Below are 21,715 nucleotides of genomic sequence, written 5' to 3' on the forward strand. Positions count from 1 at the left end.
ATTGGACCACCTCATCATCTCATCCCACGCAGTCCCTAATTTTGGGAACATTTTGCACAACTCTAGGCGCATCTATTCTTCCCCCTTCCCTCTCTCTCTCTCTCTCTCTCTCCAAACCGTGAAAAAAACTCCCCGAATTTTTAGGTTCATGGAAAGGCCAAAAAGGGGTCCCGCCATTTTCACCGTTGTCCAAATTACAATAGCTCTTTTTTTGGTCTTGTGAGTTTTGATGTAAAAGAAGATTATACTATGCATCGGTGTATAGTATATATTAAAATTTTTTGTCATTGAATTCTTGATTTTTTACCGTATATGTAACAAGTCAGACGTTTTGTTTTATATTATACAATGAACGGTGTGAAATTTTCGTATTATGATTATGTGGAAGGAAAGAAAGTTTGGTTTTGGAAAAGAAATATAATTAAAGAAGAAAAAGAACAGATCATCTGCGGCTTCTAGTTTGCGTAATCGTAGGCAAATTAAGGACGATCATTACCCTGTTGTTCTCGGGAGGAGTTGAGTAAATCCATAGAAACAGAAGAACTAGTACTTTGCAAGGTAGGTTTGTTTAATTTTAATTAATGTTTTGATTACTTTAATAGGCTTAACAATAATTTAATATTTGCTGGGTATGAAATAATTGAGAGGGAGAGAGAGAGAGAGAGAGGGAGGGGGGCGGGTAGGGTTATTAGATAATTCTCATTCTAGGAAGTCTATTTTGGAGGTACTTATATCATGCTGCATTGACCCCCACTTGATGAGAGAGAGAGAGAGAGAGAGAGAGAGAGAGAGAGATAAATGATGATGGAGATGAAATGAAATGGTGAACATGGTTAGGAGGTTATCATCAAGCCCTATGTGATCATATCATCTTCTTCTTCTGTTTCTGATCGATCGAGGAGGTATATATTTGATCTCTCTTTCTTTCTTCTTAGGTTGTTCTTTCATGGCTTACTTTGTTGGCTTATTAGGAGAAGTCTTCTCATAAAACAGCAAAAGGACCTCCACACTTCTCCCTCCCCCTCCTCCTCCCTCCTCCTCCCACCTCCTCCACCATCCACCAAAAACGTCCACTGCTTTTCTTCAACCACTTCACCTGTAAGCCCCTCTCTCTCTCTCACTATTCTCTCCAATGCTATAGCTTCCATATATTTCTTTTTTTCATCTGATCAAAATATTTTGGGTTGTTTTTTCTTCGATGAATTTGGATGATTGATCTTGAAAGGAGACTAATATTCTTCATCAGCTTCTGTTCTAATGGGAATCTAATATTAATTTTTTCTTTTCTTTTTGTGGCAGGGGATCTTGATGGAATAGTAGTTGCAGAAAAAAAGAGAGTATCTTTCAACAAACAAAAAAACAGTCTAAGGAGACAAAGAGCAAGAAAGAAGAAGAAAAGTTTGAAGCTTTTGTTTTCATGGCAGGAGAACTGCTGAGTAGTGAAGCTAACAAGTCAAGGAACAGCATGGCTTCTTCCTCAGTTGGTGGGTTCTGCTACTCTGATGATGTCTCATCCAGCAATCCTACAACCACCCACTTCACCACCAATCGGATCCAAGACTTCGGGTCAAACCCTGCTGAGATCTTCAACCTCACCACTGGCATGGAGATGATAGGTTTTCCCAAGCAGCAAAGTGACACTTCTAGCCCTGCAGCTTCATCCATCTGGAATAAAGCTGGCTTCTTTGGCAAACAACAACAGCAACCTGATTTCACAACTGGGATTTCAGAAACCAGCACTGGTCATCATCATCAGAACAATCTAATGGTTGGAGGATCTCCACATCATCATCACCACCATCAACAATCCAATGGTTGGCCAGAGAATAATAATAATAACAGGTTTATGGTGGATGATTCTTCTCTGAGGTGTGTGTTTCCATGCGAAGGAAATGAGAGGCCAAGTCAAGGCCTTTCACTCTCTCTCAGCTCAAACAATCCTTCCTCTATTGGGTTGCAGTCCTTTGAGCTCAGACAGACCAACCATCATCAGCCACATCAGCAAAACCATCAGGATGATGGTGAGGATGATCACATGAGGTTTATGCAAGATGGGTTCTTGGGAAAAGCTGCTTCTCATGCTTCTGCTTCTGGGGCAAGCAGTCTTCATCATGAAGGGCTTTTCCAGCTGAGGAACTCGAAGTACCTGGGCCCTGCCCAGCAGCTACTCAATGAGTTCTGCAGCCTTGGAACAAAGCTAACAACTGCTGATACAGAAAAGCAAAAGCCCCACAAAAACAAACAGTGGGGAGAACAAGAGGACAATGGCAGTACTAGCTCTTCAAGAAACAAACAACAATCCAACATCTACTCCCTTGAATTTGTGGAGTTGCAGAAGCGAAAAAACAGACTGCTATCAATGCTTGAAGAAGTAAACAAAAAACCCATCTTTTCTTTTTCTTTTTTTCTTTTTTTTCTTTTATAATTCCTTGATAGTAGTAGAATGCAAAGTTAAAAACTTTTTTCTTGGGTGGTGCTCGATTAATCCTTTAATATCCACAATTCAAAATTTTACTTTTTTATTGTTTGTCACGATTAAAACTTTGAGGTTTGAAAATTCTCTATCAAACCCCCTTCTGATGTTTTGTTGTCGTGATCATATGTGTGTTTGTTTAGGTGGAAAGGAGGTATACGAACTACTGCGATCAAATGAAGGCGGTGGTGTCATCGTTCGAAGCCGTCGCCGGAGCCGGGGCTGCCACTGTGTACTCCGCCTTGGCGGCAAAGGCCATGTCAAGACATTTCAGGAGCTTGAAAGATGGGATTGTGAGTCAGATTCAGGTCACAAGGAAGGCCATGGGAGAGAAGGACCCCGTGGCTCCCGGAGCAACGAGAGGGGAGACTCCGGGGCTTCGGATTCTCGATCAAACACTTCGACAGCAGAGAGCGTTTCAGCAAATGAACATGATGGAAAGCCATCCCTGGAGACCCCAACGTGGCCTCCCTGAGAGATCAGTATCCGTTCTCCGAGCTTGGCTCTTTGAACACTTTCTTCATCCGTACGTCTCTCTCTCTCTCTCTCTCTCTCTCTCCCCCTCTCTCTTCGAAGTAAACAACAAATTAGATTTTTGGGGAGAATCAATGTAATAATAGAAGAAAGGAAAAGAGGGAAAAAACAAACAGTTTGCTGACGTTGTTACTGATGATTTTCTAGTAGCTAACTAATCATAAAAAAGGGAAGAGTTTTACGATCATCGAAGGATATCCTGTGTGGCCTCAATCATTTTTGCTAGACATTGCAAATACAATACAAACTCCTTGGTTGTTTCTATCCACCTCCATTCAGATTCCAAAACAAAAAATGAATGTTTTTTTTTTTTTCTCAGTCATTTAATCAGTTTTCTTTTGCTAGCTTGATATTTTTCCTTTTCCCACGGCCCCAAGCTCTGTATGTTATATATTTCTCTGTGGGTCACTTGGTCTCTCATTCGGAATTTTCTAATATGCTCCAAAGTATCTTATACTTCAAGGTTTTTTACCATTCGATCTTTAGTCAAAGAAACATTGACGAAAATTTAACGGCCAATAACTCGGAGCATCCACGATAGAATTTTCACTCCTAATTTGTAGGGAAAAAAAAAAAAAACCATCTCTCTCTGAAGAAATAACAGTAACAAATTTATTTGTTTATTTAATTAGGAAACACTGGAAATAAAGAAAGTAACAGAAAGTTTGTGTGAAACTTGTTTGCAGGTACCCGAGCGATGTCGATAAGCATATCTTAGCCCGCCAAACGGGTCTCTCAAGAAGCCAGGCACGTCCACATCCTTCTCTTTCTCTATCCCTTCCATAATATCAATCAAATTTTCCCACCCATTAATTAATATTATTATTGGTCATATCTTCTTTGGATTCATAGTTTAGTTGGATAATATATTTGTACATAATAATATATCACATATTCTAATGTAATAATGTAGATTGTAATCCAAAATATGTGTCACCATTAATCATATTATATATGTGACGCCTTTTGTTGCTACATGGACTTTTCAACAGGTCTCCAATTGGTTCATTAACGCTAGAGTTAGGCTTTGGAAGCCAATGGTTGAAGAAATGTACATGGAAGAAACAAAGGAGCGTGAAAACAACAACAGCATTACCTCCTCAGATGGTATCGCGACCGACCCCAGCCAGCATCAGTCCCGGCCCGAAGATGAAAAACCGACACAACTTGTTCGAATAGATTCCGAGTGCCTCTCCTCCATCATCACCAACCCGGAGAAGAATCATTACTCTAGAAGCAGCAAAAGTACCATCTTAAGTCAACACATGCACCCGCAACAAAGTTTTGGGAGGGTAAATGAGTCATTCGGGACCATGGAGCTGGACTTTTCGTCGTATAATCATCACCAGCAACACTCTGGAGGGACGGTTTCTTATGGTAATGATCAGCATCACAACCCAAATCAGGGTTTCAATGGTGGTGGCGGTGTGTCGTTGACATTAGGGTTACAGCAGCACGATGGAAATGGGGTGAGCTTAGCATTCTCTCCTGCCTCACAGAGCTCTCTATTTTACCCTAGAGATAATGCTGAAGAATGTCAACCGGTTCAGTACTCGCTATTAGATGGGGAAGGTCAGAATAATTTGCCTTACAGAAATTTGATGGGGGCACAGTTGCTACATGACTTGGCAGGGTAGAAGACAACAACAACATTTACCAATCAGGCAATGCAAAAGTGAGGTTACCTAGTGGGGTTTTAATTTGATTTTGTGCAACGAGATGGTGATGACTTGGTGATTATTGGTAATAGATGATTAAGTAGTTTAATTAGGTGATAATAGATGAATATATATAATAGCTAAATACTTCATACATACATAAAAGGCTATACTGGGTTAGACAACAATAATATGATGATCATCGTTTTCATGGCTGGTATAGTTTTACTAGGTTCTCTTTTTTTTTCAAGAAAAATTGTAAGGACATGTTTATTGTCGGTAGGCAAATTTGGAATCGCCAGTGATTTGGCCCAAAGGTTATACGATATTTTCTTCTTGTTGTTCTTTTTGTTTTGTTTATATTGCAAGTGATACTACAATTTTAAGTTAAAATAAAAAGAAAGGTTTAGATCCGAAATACAACAGGACAAAGAGAAAGACTATATTCATTTGGACAATTCATCACTTGCAAAATCATACGACATTTGTTTCATCTTATTGGTGGAACATGCTTTTCCAAAGATTTTACCCCAAGTAGTTAGAAATCTCTCTTTAATTGCATTTTTCCATTTGCGGTTGGGCTAATTAAGCTAGGTGATGATTGAACCATCTGTGGCTCTTGTTTAAGTGAATATTTTTGCTTTTATCAGTTTATGTGGTTCTCTATGGAGGCAATTAAGTTTCGCATGCGCAGCACAATTTGGTGTTGGGTCCTTGCATAGCCTTTCTGCGGGAGATTAAGACAATTCCCCAAGGAAATTACAAAGAATATCGTGATCGTTTTTTTGTGTGTGAAGTTGTGGTCCCTAATCCATGAGGCTCGTGAAAAGACGATTTTTATTTCATGCCAATAAGAATTGGTCACCTTTTTTTATTTGCCAACTTGAATTGGGGACTGGTTTATATATATGCTTCTGCTTTTGTAAATGAAAAAGGTGCTTTTATTAGCTGCCTTTTTAGATAGTGTGAAGGGCATTAGGGTTTTGGGATGCACCTACCCATTGCCATTGGTTGAGGACCTACGTACACACCATAGAAATTCATTAGTTATGAATTAAACCACTCTTCTCTGTATTGCATGCGCACCCAATGGCTGATTCAGTTTATGTAAAAATGGATGCTCATGTGCATAAAATATTAAAGATTTCTCACCCAGTCATTAAGCTGTAACAAATAAGATATTTCAAAAAGATGTAACTAATAAGATCATATGCATCAATTAATGTTGGGATTTCGGAGAGATAGGTGATCAATGCGTCAACTAACTATACAATGATATTGTTCTTCAACTTGCATCTTGTCACCTGCAGAACACGTACGATAAGTGTGAGAGTTTTTATTAAAAAGATATCGGTGTAATTAAAAATGAAACCACACAATTTATATTATACACATTTGACAATTTTTCCATGTAAAACTCTTATATTCTTCAACAATTAAATCATACAAAACAAAACATTTGGAGGAAAAAGGCTAATCATACAAAACAAAGCTTGTGAAGTTCCCTGGCTATTCGTTTGAGGCGATGGTCCCAAATAGAGCAGAAAGATCATCGTATTTTATATGTAGTGCTGTCAAAGGATGCATATAAATGCATGCATGATACGTACGTTCATGGGGTTTACGATGCTTACTTTACCCAGAAAATATATAAAATTACTTTGAACGTACGTCAACAAAGTAGAGATTGGATACCTAATAATTAAGAAATTAAGTAGTTTTCGTTTTGAGAACTTAACATGCTACAAAACTAGGTCACATATGAGCTTGCACCTTGAGCTGTGAGATCTAGATGCCTTTTACCTCCGACGGTTGCAAGGTTGATAAAATATTGGTTTTCTCTGTTCTAATTGCAAGATATGGCTGCAAATTGAATAAACATTGAAGACAGTATATATCTTTTTGTTTTTTCTTTCAAAATATATATGTCGATTGATTGGCGACTAAATTGTTCACGAGGGCTTGTTTGTATATCTTTTGATTTTCCAAACACCTGTGTATATTTAATTGTAACAAGTGATTCAAATTGGTTATGACCTGGGAGAACATATCTCAAGGACAGAGATATCAATTATAATTAAGAGAAAGTAGAATGACATTTACGTATGTTGAAGAATGTTCAGAGTCTCATGTACGAAATTTGATGAATTAACATATAGCTTATATTGAATGATTTCACGATCAAATATATTGGGTTATTTTGTAATAAAACCGCACCTGCTGAACTAACAGTTGTTAACTTGAGAACAATACCAGTGCATGCTTGTCTCCATTAGACGTGGCCAGCTGAAAACAAACTTGGCCATGCATAGCTTGTTCTAAAGGTTCCACTTCGCTTTATTGGATAGGGGGGAGAGAAGCATACTAGAAAGCCCCTACTCCTATAACAAGTTGTGGAGTTCCGCAACGGCTTGAACGTATTCGACGAAGAATCCCTTGCTTGATAGGGCTTGAGTTTAGAAATTTCAGACCAAATCGGAGCTCTTTAATTTGGAGTGAAAAGAACGACTCTTTATCTGAAAAAAAAAAAAAAAAAAATTCAAAGCCGTTTTAGAGTGCAAGAAAGCTTAGGGCCAGTCATGTGCAAGCCCATACAATTTCATGCCGAACTTTGAATTCAAGACAGCCCAATCATCTGATATATGAAAGGACATGATATAGGTTAGGATTCACACAAATTCAAATCTCTTCTGCTCGAAATAGAACAAATTACATCAATTCCTTTGCAACTTGGTACATAAATTAACATGTTTTTTGTTCTGTTTACGATAGATTTATTTTGTTTTGTTTTGTTTATGATAGATGAGTGTATCTGACTTGAACAACCTCCTCACTTTATTTAAGGGACAAGGATGTGTCTGCTCTCCCACTTCCGATGTCCTCCTGTGCCCTTCTGTTTGTGTGGCTACGGTTAAGCCACGTCTACATTTTATATTACTATTTATTTTTGTCTTATTATCTCTATAAAAAAACAATATAAAATATTGACGTGGTTTAACCGTGACTACACAAAACAGAAGGGCACAGGAGGGCATCGAAAGTGGAAAGACAAACAATTCTTATTTTTATTTTAGACCCAATATTTAAAGGCTCGCAGAAATTAGCTTTTTTTAATTATTCTTAGCAGAAAAAAAATAGCCTACTTAATAGTTCTTTCTAAATTATTAACGGGTTAGTTGTGGAGTCGGAATCAGTTAGTACAAAAAGGGGCCATAGGGCCTAAAAAGCTAGCTAGCATTCGAAATTGATAGATAGGTGAAGAATGATTACAAGTAAAGTCTGGTAATTTTTACCAAGTAAAAGTAAAACTCAGCTGCAAAGAATTGTCCAGAGCTTTCAACCAAAAACATAACCAAAGTCGGGATAGAGTGATAATTGATGCGTGTGGACTGTGGAGCCATATGGGCCATGGATCTGGCCACCAACCGGGGACCCCACCTCATTGCACCTCATGAAACCCTAAAAACCTTCTCCGACACCGACACCGACACCAGCTGCTGAGCGCTGCGACAATTAGGCGGTGGATTTGCCTCCATGAACGGGTGGGGCCACTTAGGTGTCAAGTCTAATTCTCACACCCATAAGAATTTTTCCTTTTTTTTTAAGTCTCCAATATTCAAGAAAGTACTTATACGTCATAATATAATAAAATGAAGTGATATATTTTTTGCATTCCTTCACAGTGAACTATCCGTTTGAATTCCTAACAGTTTGAAAATTTTTATCGCGTTCAACCACTTTCACACTGGTGTGACTCAAAAACACATTTTGTCTTACAAAATAGTCAATTTTATATTGATAAATCATATGATGGTGATTAAAAAAAATGCTATCGTGACGAAGTTAACAACTTATCATTTTTTACTTAAATATGTACATATATATAATAATAATAATATTTTCTGAATAATTAGGGTTTAATGATGTGAGATGCCATGATAAGAATGTACGGATTCAGTAAGCTACAAAACCAAATGAAAATTTCTGCGATTTATAAAAGCTTTATACAAAAACTCAGAGTACTATTTTACTGGCGTTACTGCAATGGATTGTTTATACCCAGTACATTCATGCACTAAGACAATAATTAACTTTCATGCTTTTCAAGAACCGACACTTTGGTACACCATTATCCTGACAATACATTTTTGTACGCTCATGTTTTTCTTTTGAACATTAGAGCAAGTCCACCATTTAAAAAAATATACTAGTATCCAGTCCATTTAATTCATTTAATGAATAATGATAGAACTCAATAAATAGTAATAGATTAAATGCATTTTCACTCCTAAAAAAACATAGCTTAATCAATTTTATTAAATTTTTTTATTATAAAATAATATTTTTATTTTTATTTTCTAACTTTATAAAAAAGATATTACTAATTTCTGACATTTTATTTATTTTTTTAAAAGTTTTTTTTGGCAAAAAAATCTGGACCATTGATATGAAAATCTAACGATCCTCATTGTGCCACGTTAGTAGCCATTAATTTTAAATTTCAATTTTTTTACCGTTGGAAATCCAACGACCCATAAAACTAGCCATTGGAAATCCAATGGATAGAGAAGAGCCATGTGTCCCCACGCTGGAACCCCATATTGCACCTGCATAGTGGGCCCCGCCTCTGTGAGTTTGTCGGCCATTTGCAACCACAAGCACGTGTTTCCCACGTGCCTGGCGCAAAAAAGAAATTTAAAACGACCTGTGATGTCATACTACCGTCAGCATGACATCAAATAGGCCGAGTCTTGGCTCATCACATTCTGGGCCGAAATATAGGACGGCTTGGGCTGGGTGCCAGCCTATTAGGCTGGGTGCCAGCCTATTAGGCTGGGTTGGAGCAAATTGGCTAGGTGCCAGGCCATTTTGGTTGCTGTGAGCCAGCCTATGTGGTCCCCGTGGACTTGCTCTTACTACACTCTCTTACTTTTATGATCGTTGCGTTATACGTTTGAATTTTGAAATTCTCTCATAATTAAATTATTGTAATAATTTTGAATAATTTAACTTCTAGCTTAGTAAAAAAAAATAAAGAAAATTTCTATGATTATCGCGAACAAACATTTACGTTTAGGTTTTATTGTCAAATGACATTAATGAAAATCATGATACAAAAGTAAAGAGAAATGAAATTGCATGAGGAAATTCGTACTCTTATGAATTATGATATCTCAAGCCACACCTAATTTCCAGGGGAAAAAAAAAAAAACTTTATGTATGTATGTGTTTGTGTAACAACCCGTCCCAAAAAATTATAGTTTTTATAGTTTTAAAATATGAATTTACGAAAATGCCCTTCGAGGTAAAGATGTTGACTTTTGTTTACCGCCTTGTCATGTCATGTAAGATCCATTTTCTTGGCGTATTCTTGTAGTAATCATCTCTACGCACGCGTGGGCGCAAACATAATGCAATTTGGAGTTATAACGAAGGGGATATTACGTTTAAAGTCGGGAATATTTTAGTAAATTGATTAATTTCAAGAAAGCTCCAGATTTTTTGGAGAAAAATCTGGAAAGCCACGTGTGTGGCCCAGATTAAAAGGAAGAAAAGATGGGCAGTGGAGATGATAGATAAAGGAGAGAAATGAAGGGCATGACACCCAATCAGAAAGAAGAGAAAGAGGGAGTGACCAATAAGGAAGAAAGGAATTGAGGGAAAGGAGGGAAGGGAGAAGGGGAGAACGGGCCAAACCCCGCTTCTCCACGCGACCTACAACTTGACCCGTTCATATCTCGTTCATACGAACTCCGTTTTAGGTGATCTTGGTGTCCATGGAAAGCCCTTGACAAGCCCTACATCTATGTAGTGTTATATTTCCGAATTTCTTTCCCCTTTTTCCAGTTCGAAGCCACAAAGTCCACAACCTTTCCGGCGTCTTTAATCTTTTTATGATGTCTTCGGCGAGCTTCACCGTCGATGACCACCACCAAAAGACTCCTATCAACCCCAGGAGCAAGGTTGGATGAGGCATCGGAGTTCGTTTTGGTGACAAATTGACAACTACCCAAATCAAGGGTTTCCAGCCGGTTCAAGGCAATTTCTGTAAAATTTGAGAATTTTTGGAAATAGTTGAAATTTTCCGGCGAGTCTGGGCAGCCGACCGCCACCCACGGCGGCGCGTCGCCAAAGGGCCGTCAATGCTATTTTTAGGCTAAAATAGATGCCTTGATTTCAATTTTAATATTCATATGACATAGGTTAATCGTTTGAACCTAAATTCACTACGATACGCCACTTGGTCAATATAAGAATTGATGATTTGACCGTTGGATCGTCACCAAAATTTAATACGTTATAGTACGTAATATTTGAGGACAATAGGAACTTACGGATTGGGAGTCCGACGAACGGATCTTACCAAATTGGATTTGTAAGCTTGTAAAATAAATAGTGGACCCCCACTTGAATTGTGTTTGATGGAGATCTGACAGTTGGAACGTAATGAAACTTATGATGTTTAGAAGCATAATGTGGATCTTTGGAGGTTACAAATCGGAAATCTATGTTGCGGATCTTCCGAATCGAGTTATGTAGTGTTGTGGACCCTACATCTTTGACTGACGGTTGACTTTTCAATGGGTCTCAAATCATTCTAGAACGTCCTTGGGGATGTGTTTTACGTAAGTTACATGATCTGTTGATAAGAATTCTAAGTTGTGATTTGATAATTGTTCTAGACGCCGGTCGTTCGAGACACCTCAATATTGGTGCTAAGGAGTTATAGTGTGGACTTCAGGTGAGTGGGCATTTGTTTTCTATATATATTACAGTTTCCAGAATGTTTTTCTTAAAATGATTTATACTTTAAACGCCATGTCGTGATAAGTTACATTTTAAATATTGCATTGTTATATTTGTGAATTGTATCATGTGATGTTGCGAAGACTCGGGTAAGCTTCAGGTGAGTATTATGTGATTGAATGAGTTGTATTGCATTGGTATACATACATTTGTTGAGAGCTCGTCATGGCTGCACCTCGATATTAATGTTCCTGCCCAGGGCCAGCCTTTATGTGATTGTTCACCTCTCGTACTGCACACTCACCTTGGATCCAAGTCTGGTGCTAAACTGTCGTATAGACCACAATAGATGGTTTTAACTCGTAGGTGACCCGCGATTTATCGCACAGCTTTCACGTGATTATAGCACTTGAGCGTACTTATTTATACCCAGCCGTACAGGTCACATTAGGTGACTTTGACTCGTGTGCTAGCCTAGATTGATGAGCTACAGGTCCAATTGTACAGGTCACGTTAGGTGACTCCGACTGGCATACTATTTTATGTTCGAATCATACATGGCTTACACTTATTATTGTTGAGATATTATGACATGGCATACTTTAGTTTTCATTGCTCTTGTGCATTGGTTTTCATACCTACATAGTAGTATTTTCTGGAAACTATACGGGTTTTACAGAGAAGGGTTAGTATTTTCAGAAAAGGTAAATGTGTTTTTCTAAAGCTTTGTTTCTACCCATTCACCCTTTTGTTTTTTGCCCCTCCAGGTTTTAGCCGCTAAACTTTTGTATCGACGAGGATTCTTGGCATACCCCAGTATAAGTGGCTACTTATGATGGTATAATCATTATCTTACATTACTATGCTTTACTTATGCTCTGTAATCACGTGTGAAATGAGTTCATTCCCGCTTACAGCGTACTCTTACATTTAGGCACTTTTAGGTTTAAATTTATTCACATTTTTCATATCACTATACTTTATGGCTTCATCACCTTCCACGTGTCGGCCATCACGGCTCGATTCGGAAGCCTAGTGTACATTCCGGGTCAAGGTGTGTCAGTGTGTGTATATTTTTTTTTAACAAACGATATTATTTATATTAAAAGTGAGGGGTGAGGCTTAGCCTCACAATAAGATAGTAAAAATGTGATTCAAATTCGTTTTTTGACGAGAATCAAACATAAGACCTGTCATTTTCAAGTGAAGAGAATTAAAGAAATTTGACATCTAAATAGTTAAAAGCCTTTGTCTATTGTATTTTATGTCCTACAATCAATTTTCCTTATGTCCTACGATCAATTTACCTTTCTCCAAATGTTTTTGGTAATAAGAATGCTTCTTTTTAGTTACGCCACATAAAATTCTATTTTGATTTTACTTTGCTTCCTATAATTTAAAAGTCATAACTTTATTATCTGAAACTCTAATTTAACTTGTAGACTCATTCTTCTCTCTGAAACTTATAAGTCGTCTCCTAAAACATATGTGGGACCCAATACACAATAAGACTATGTCACATGTGCAATAAATTTGACTATAAATCTCCAATATGCGTTAACATTCAATAAACATATAGTATTAAGTTTAAAATAAATCTAACAGATGAAGTAAAAAATAAGAAATAAGAAATTGATTAGCATAGCGCACCCAAATCAAACCCACGTAAGAAAATAATAGATTTAAGGCAATGTGGAATGAATTTTGAATTTTATAGAGACAACTATCAAGTTTTTTTGTTTTTTTTTTGTTGGGGGGGGAGGGGGGGAGATATGATCAAAATTAAGTTCCAAGGGGCAAAGTGAAGCGAATTTTGAGTTTCAGGAAGTAAAATGACGACTTTGTAGTTAACATGAGTAAAGTGAGATTAAAATTGAGTTCCAGCTAAAAATAAGCCCAATTAAAAACTCATTCTAAATGGGTGTGATGGGCTTCCACACAAAGAAAGGTTATTTTTCTAATGGGAAGTGTTACTGGCACTCCAAAAATCTCATTCTGCACTCCAAAAATCTCATTCTACACTCCTCACAAGTGTATTTTTCTTTTCAAATATAGAAAGTTTGGAGTGTAGAATGAGATTTTTGAAGTGCCAATAACAATTCCCTTTCTAAAATTTAAATAGTACTATTTACTGTTAGATCATTTAATTAGGCAATGTCATACCCCTTCCTTAAAGAGGATTAGGATGCTCGGGATCAACTAATCCTGAACATTCAACACAAAATGAACGGCCAAGAATGAAGTTTCAGAAAATGGGCGAAGGTTTGAGAAGCTACACCGGATTGCCGATCGGAGAAGATTTGGTGTTCCGGCTGGGGCAACAAGCCTAGTCGGGTTAGATTGCGGCCGGTGGATACAGTGGGTCAGATCAGCAAGTTATGATGGCGAAGTCAAGGTTCCATGATGGCGGTCCAGGGATTTCACGGACTGTGCACGGCGTAGTTCAGATGCACATGGAAGAAAGGGGAGCAGGTCGCGTTGATTGCAGCAAGTTAGGATTGAGACGGACCGCGAAGTCGAGGTTCAAGCGTAATGGTGATCGTGGGATTTGACGGGCTGCGCACGCCGTGGTTGATAGATACAGATCTTGAATCTTGACGGTTCATTTTGTGTTAAACACTGAGGCTTAGTTCATCTCTAGGATCCCAAGAGTGGATCTAGAGAGAATCCTAATCCCCTTAAAGAGGATGTAGAGTGAATTGTTAAGGTTTGGTTGCCTCTTAGAGAGAGAGAGAGAGACAAAATTGATGTGATATCCTCCAAAGAGAGAGAGATAGAATTGGGAGAGACAGAATTGATGTGATATCCTCCAAAGAAAGACAGAATTGATGTGATATCCTCCAAAGAAAGAGAGAGAGAATTGATGTGATATCCTCCAATGATTCTTCCAAGACGGTTTCTATTCATGGTCAAATATGAGAGACGTTCATCGCAGGATCTTCTTTGTGAGGTTCCTGGGATTTTCTAATCATATCCGTTTATTGTATATCGTATAGTCAATTTTCGTCAGGTACGGTTTATATTCAATTTTAAATAAAAAAATTTACAATGATTTCTAACTGCATAATGTACGATGAACGAATGTGATTTGAGGATCTCCGAAATACTCACAAAGAGGATCCGATAAGGATTCTCACTCGTTAAATATAGCCTTTAACTATGTTTTTGTCTCTAAAAATTAATATTTTAAAGCTATTATTAGGGTTGAGTTTTTTTTATTCCTCTTCCTATTCTATTAATTTTGTATGCCCAAACTTCGCCGGTCATGGGATTGTATGTTGCTTGCACTGGAGTTAAATTTACTTAATTCTTTTTAGCTCAATTTCTTTTAGCTCTTTGTTTGGAGACTAATTTTGTCAATTTTAAAACTAAATGTGGTCTACAGCCCTTGACTACAAATGGCCTAAGATCGATGGAAAGATGCTAAAATCAATCGTGCGCGTGTATATATGTATCTATATATAGGATGCCTTCAAATCAAGATTCTAAAAGACATTAAGCGCTAGTCGGGCGACGGGCTGGGGCCTAACGTCTAAGCGGACTAGGCAGATTTAATTGAATTTAGTATATAACATATAAATAAGTGGGTACTTACACTCTAAAAAATAAAAACTGTACTTGTATCGAGAATTTAGGAAACTTAAAACTTAAGTCATATTTCCATCATTATAGACAAATGCAACAAAAATAAGAAAAACCAAAAACCAAAAATTGAAAATTCACCAATTCAGTAGGTTATTCAGAAAAACCTTGTAATTTAATTAAAAAATAAAAATAAAAACAATGGAACCGCCTAGCCTCCACCTAGACCCCTAGCTCGCCTAGTAACTACCCGATTTTTCTCCGCGTTTTAGTCTAAATTGCATCGGTCCTCCACCGCCTAGCGCCTAGATGGTTGCTTAGGTCAATTTTTAAAACACTAGTCCAAATATGCACATAAAAGGCAAATTTAAAGTTAGAAATTGTCCGATCTGATAAGTGATGAAGTGTAACTTGATAGTACCATATCAAAAATTCCATAAGTTTTCTTTTCCTTTGAATTTTGAAAGGTTTTTTTAAGTCAAAATGGTCTCTAAGATTTCCATAACTCCTCACTTTGGTCCATAAGATTTGAAATCAATAGAATTGGTCCCTGAGTTTGTCCACCATCAATCATTTTGGTCATTTCATGAAAAATCTCCACTAAATAAGAATAGAATGACCCAAATATCCTTAATTTTTACCAAATCATTTGGCCTATTGTTTATTAAATTGAAGGCATATGTCATTTTGATCCTTATTTAACATAATTTTGCACAGAATAACCAAAATGATTGATAGTAGACAATCTCAGAAATCACTTCTATTGATCTCAAATTTCAAAAACCAAAATGATGTGTTATATAAATTTCAAGAACTATTTTGGCTAATAAGCCATTTTGAAATACCTAATGGAGGTCTTACCTCCAGAGTCCACTAAACAGTCCAATAATAATAATTTATTAATTAAGTATAATTAAATATGATTTGAACCTAATAAAATATTTCTGAAACTTTGGTGGCCTCTCTGCAAAGGACACGAACAAGGTTTAATATGTAATTAAATAATAAAGAGACAATGAAGCACTGCTTTCTCTGTTTCGTATTCTGAAATGCTAGAAATCTCTAATACTATGTTTAGTAATTAATTAATTTAAGCATCGATCCCAGTACCATTTGAAAGTTTCCTTTTGGCACTTAAAAAAAGCATTATTAAATATTAATTCGTTAAAACAAATGAGCTAAGAGGTATGATTTAATTGTTAGGATATATTAGTGTTATGTGATCATGACACTTGTCAACAAATTGTGCATTTATTTAGTTAGTTAGTTACATGTGTTTGGCTCCTATATAAGTCTAACTGTATTGATTTCCTGTGTAAGAAATTAATACAAACAATACATTCATCTCACTTTCTATCTTCTTACTTTCTCTCTGCTATATCTGTATACATATTAGCATGGTATCAATTGACGGATATGCTCACGCTAATCTGTTCAATCCTTCTATTGCTTCCACTTCTCCAATCTGATATAGCCTCTACAGTTTTAGCTCGCGATCATGTTCTCTCTCTATGCGATAGACGATCTTCTTCTCTTACTTTCTAGGGTTTATTGCAAATTGGGATCTTTGACGCTGTGTTGAAGGTTTACTGCACACCAAGTGTTTGTTATGTTGTCTAAGTGACAATTTCCTTTGAAGTTTGCAAATATGGTAATTGCATCACAACTTCAGATTGAAGCAATTACTGCTCTCATTTCCATAATTTCTACTTCTGTGAATATTAAGCTTAATGATATGAATTATTTGAATTGGCAATTTCAAATGCAATTATTGTTAGAAGGTCATGGAATTATGCAGTTTGTTGATGGCTCCAATCTCTGTCCTTCTCAATTTATTGTTAATTTGAGTGAATCTGGTATAGTCTCTGGTGATTCTTCTTCTCAAATCGAGGATGATGCCTATATTGTTTGGAAAATGCATGATCGAGCATTGATGCAACTGATTACTGCGACTTTATCACTTGCTGCCATTTCTTGTGCTATTGGTAGTTTTAGTGCCTATGATCTTTGGAATAGATTGAAAGAACAGTTCTCTACTATTCCAAGAACAACATATTTCAGATGAAATCTAATCTGCAAACTATTAAGAAGGGGTCAGATTCTGTGTCTAAGAATTTGCAACGAATTAAGGAAGCTCGAGATTACTTGTCTGCTATTGGGGTTTACTTTGCTAATGAGGACATTGTCATATTGGCACTTAATGGTTTGCCTCTTGAGTACAATACTTTCCGATGTGTTATTCAAGGCAGAGAAAGTGTAATTTCTCTTAAAGATTTTAGGTCTCAGTTACTAGCAGAAGAACTAATTGTGGAGAGCAATGTATCATCTCAGTTTTTGTCTGCCATGGTTGCTAATACCAATACCGTTTCTGAACCTAAGTCTTCCATTTATTCTACTCAATCTAATCCTGGTCATGTGACATATAGTTCATCTGCTGGAGCATCTCATGGTCACACTAGTGGTTTTAAGTAGTTCAACAATAATAAGTAGAAGGGTAAAGGAAAGTTCAATCAAGGGTATAGGTATTATGCACCAAGACAACAGTTCTTTAATCAGACTCATGTCCCTACCTCAGGTGTCATTGGTCCATCTCCAACTGTGTCTTTTGCTCAATCTGTTTTTTGTCAGTTGTGTAATGCTTATGGTTATCCTACACAACATTTTGCCATTCCAAAACAGTGGATAAATCTAGTTGCCAGATTTGTGGGAAGACTAACCGCACTACTTGGTTTTGCTTTTACAATGATAAGGCTCATTCATATATTGTCCACAACAACCATCCATGGTTCAGTATTCCTATGCTCCTTCAGCACCTCAGTTTCCTTCTCAGCCTGCAATGCAAGCTATGCATACTATGATTCCATCTTACTCTTCAACCTCTATACAAGGAATGCAGAATATGGTTCTATCCTCTTCTCAGGCATCTTCATCACAGACTTTTCCACAACTTTGGCTTGCTGATTCTGGGCCACCAATCACATGACCACTGATCTTAGTAACTTGTCTTTAGCCTCTCCATATGTAATAAATGAGACAGTTCAAATTGCTAATAGAGAAGATTTGAAAGTATCTCATGTTGGCAGCACTGATATTTATACACCAGTACATCATATCAAATTAAATTATGTTTTATATGTGCCCAAGTTATCTCAGAACCTATTATCAGTACATAGAATTTGTCTTGATAACAATTGTTGGTTGATTTTTTATGCATTCTGTTTTTGGATTCAGGACAAAGCCACATGGAGGATCATCTATAAAGGGCTATGCAGTAATGGACTTTACCTCATCCCATCCCTTGCCAAACATCATTTTTCTTATTCACCAAGTAATATCAAGGTTTTTGCATATCTGGGACAACTTATTAGTTCATCTCTTTGGCATTGTAGGTTAGGTCACCCTACCAATACTATTGTTTCTACTATGCTAAGTAAAGCTAATATTAGGTGTTCCAAAGATGATGTACCAATAGTTTGTCATAGTTGCCTAAAAGGGAAATTTTCTAAACTGCTTTTTCAATCTAGTACTCATCAATCTCAAATACCTTTTGAATTTGTACACAGTGACCTTTGGGGTCCTGCACCATGTAATTCAATTGATGGTTTCAAATTCTATGTAACTATCATTGATGAGTGTACTCGATTCTGTTGGGTGTTCCCACTTATAAATAAATCAGACTTTGTTGATACATTTGTCTCTTTTTATGCATTTGTTCAAGCTCATTTTTCTGCAACTATTAAGACTTTACAAACATATGGATGGGGAAAGTACATAAATCATAAACTACAAGCTTTTCTTAAGGTTAAAGGGGTGTTACATCAAATCTCTTGTCCATATACTCCTGAGCAAAATGGCCTGACCGAAAGAAAACATAGGCATCTTATAGAAACCACTGTTACCTTTCTGCAATATGCTAAGCTTCCCTCCCATTTCTGGTCCTTTGCTTGTCAGGCTGCTGCCTATTTAATCAATAGGATGCCTACACTAGTTTTAAAACATAAGTCTCCATTTGAGTTACTATTTGGTACATTTCCTGTCATTACTCATCTTAGAGTTTTTGGGTGTTCATGTTTTCCTTTACTAAAGCCCTGTAACAATTCCAAATTACAACCTAAAACTACTGAGTGTGTTTTTCTGGGGTATGCCTCTAAATATAAAGGCTTCATTTGTTATGATGTTTTGAAAGGTAGGATATATATATATATATATCTTGGCATGTTGTGTTTGATGAATCCACATTTCCTTACCAACATTTGCTAGCTCAATCTAACAAATTTTTCATATCATGTGAATCATCACTTGCATCTTCAGCTCCACCACTACCTAATCTTACCAATACTATTGTTCATCCTACAATACCCTTAGCAGTGGAACAAACATCATCTTCCATACCTCAACAACTAATTTCCACCCCTATAACCCTAGATTATTCTACTTTGAATTCCACAAATGCATCATCTCCTCAGTCCATTATTGTTTTAGCAAGCTCTTCCTTCTTACTCCATGAGGATCCTGAGTTCAGTCCTACTCAACTGCAACCATTGTTGCCTATTACTCCTTTAAATATGCATCCTATGCAAACTCGGAATAAGAATGGTATTATTAAGAAGAAAGCATTCCTCAGGACTCTCAGTGATTCTAGTTCTGTTGATTTATCAATGTGTGAACTTGCAACCTATACTGCACTTAAGGTCCCTGTTTGGTATAAAGTCATGCAAGAAAAGATAGAAGCACTGCATACTCAGGGAACTTGGAGTTTGGTTGCATTACCATTTCAGAAAAACTTAGTAGGCTACAAATGGATTTTCAAGCTTAAGAAGTCTTTATGGTTTTATTTCCAAGCATAAAGCTAGGTTAGTAGCTAAGGGGTTTAGTTAGGAACTTGGTCTAGATTATAGGGCAACTTTTAGCCCTGCCATCAAACCTACTACTATCAGGTTAATTCTAGCTTTGGCTTCACATTTTAAATGGCTGTTGAGGCAGCTCGATTAAAAATGCGTTCCTACATGGCTTGTTGCAAGAAGAGGTATATATGGTTCAGCCTCCAGGGTTTGAAGACCCAAACCATCCTGAGTTAGTATGTAAATTGTACAAATCTTTATATGGGTTAAAATAAGCCCCAATGGCATGGAATGAGAGGTTCACCACTTTTCTTCCTTCTCTTGGTTTTGCATCCACTTATGCTGATTCTTCTCTGTTTGTTAAGCATATTGGTACTGAGATTGTGATTTTATTACTCTATGTTGATGACATAATTGTCACTAGTAGTGCTTCTTCTATCATTCAACAAGTAATTGACTCTCTTACAGTTGAATTTGATATTAAAGATCTGGGAAATATGCATTACTTCCTTGGCATCCAAATTGATCGAACTGGTACAGGTTTTTTCTTGTCTCAGACCAAGTATATACAAGAGTTATTACAGAAAGCAGAAATGGTTGATTGCAAGCCTTGTGATACACCGTGCTTGCCTTACAATCGATTACTCAAGGATGATGGTTCTCCTTTTAACAATCTTGCAACCTATTGAAGTATAGTTGGTGCATTGCAGTATCTCACCTTCACTAGGCCGTACATTACATTTTTTGTTCATCAAGTGTGTTAGTTTATGCAGGCCCCTATGGTTTCTCATTACACTACAGTCAAGATAATATTGCAATATTTAAAGGGTACTATGACCTCTGGTATATCCTATTCTGGTCGTGATTTACAGTTAAAAGCCTTTAGTGATGCAGATTGGGCTGGAAACCTTAATGATTGAAGGTCTACAACATGCTTAATTGTGTTTTTAGGTGGCAATCCCATTTCGTGGTCTTCCAAGAAGCAGAATACGGTGTCACGATCTTCTACAGAAGCTGAATATTGGGATATGTCTTTGACTTCAGCTCAACTTGATTAGATGCAACAACTTCTTGAGTTTCTGCACATCAAACTTCCAGCAACTCCAGTTCTATTTTGTGACAATTTTTCCGCAATAACTCTGTCTTTTAATCCTGTTCAACATCAACGTACGAAACACATTGAGATATATGTTCATTTTGTGCGTGAACAGGTTGCCAAACAGCGTCTCATGGTTCAGTTTGTATTCCAGGGAGCAGTTTGCGAATCTTTTAACAAAAGGACTTAGTTCTCCTTTGTTTAGGTCTCATTGTAACAATCTCATGCTTAGTTCATCCAAACATGAGATTGAGGGGGGATGTTAGGATATATTAGTGTTATGTGATTGTGACACTGTCAACAGATTGTGCATTTAGTTAGTTACATGTATTTGGCTCCTATATAAGTCTAAGTGTAATGACTTCTTGTGTAAGAAATTAATACAAACAATAAATTCATTTATCTCTCTCTCTCTCTCTATCTTCTTACTTTCTCTCTCTAGTTCTTGATAATTCTCTCTGATATATCTGTATACATATTAACATTAATCATGTTGGAGACTTATTTTTAGTTATGCCCTCATGAACTCAATTTTAATTTAACTTTGTTCTTTGTAATTCAATAATCGTTAGTTTATTCTCAGAAACTCAGAGTTAACTTCATTTTACCCCTTATAACTCGATTTTGATCCCATTTTATCTCAAAAACTTGAAAGTTGTCTCTATGAAACTCTAAATTCATTTCACGTTGCCTTAGATCTGTTAATTTCTTATGTGGGTTTGATTTAGATGCGATAGGCTAATCAATTTCTTTTTTTTAACTTAATATTCTCTTATTGTTTGAT

General features: G+C 36.8%; 2 protein-coding genes across 4 annotated transcripts; both read left to right on the plus strand.

Moving 5' to 3' along the window:
* The first annotated feature begins 730 nt into the window (after window positions 1-730).
* On the plus strand, window positions 731-4,993 carry LOC103953399 (homeobox protein BEL1 homolog). Of its 3 annotated transcripts, none has more exons than XM_009365135.3 (6): window positions 731-902; window positions 972-1,098; window positions 1,300-2,371; window positions 2,617-2,999; window positions 3,694-3,754; window positions 4,000-4,993. In XM_009365135.3, exons 3-6 carry the CDS (start codon window positions 1,418-1,420, stop codon window positions 4,642-4,644), a joined length of 2,043 nt encoding a protein of 680 aa, XP_009363410.2. In that variant the 5' UTR covers window positions 731-902; window positions 972-1,098; window positions 1,300-1,417; the 3' UTR covers window positions 4,645-4,993. The 3 variants fall into 3 exon arrangements, with proteins under 3 accessions (XP_009363410.2, XP_048445415.1, XP_009363411.2); XM_048589458.1 differs by having other exon boundaries at window positions 994-1,098; XM_009365136.3 differs by lacking the exon at window positions 972-1,098.
* Window positions 4,994-20,116: 15,123 nt separating this feature from the next.
* On the plus strand, window positions 20,117-20,893 carry LOC125479647 (uncharacterized mitochondrial protein AtMg00810-like). Its single transcript, XM_048589271.1, has 2 exons — window positions 20,117-20,492; window positions 20,787-20,893. The coding sequence occupies exons 1-2, from the start codon at window positions 20,117-20,119 to the stop codon at window positions 20,891-20,893; spliced, it is 483 nt and encodes a 160-aa protein (XP_048445228.1).
* Window positions 20,894-21,715: the final 822 nt, after the last annotated feature.

This window comes from the organism of the source record quoted next, unplaced genomic scaffold (genome assembly GCF_019419815.1).
Source record: "Pyrus x bretschneideri cultivar Hongxiangsu unplaced genomic scaffold, Pyrus_bretschneideri_v1 Contig3, whole genome shotgun sequence".
NCBI classification, from domain to species: Eukaryota; Viridiplantae; Streptophyta; class Magnoliopsida; order Rosales; family Rosaceae; genus Pyrus; species Pyrus x bretschneideri.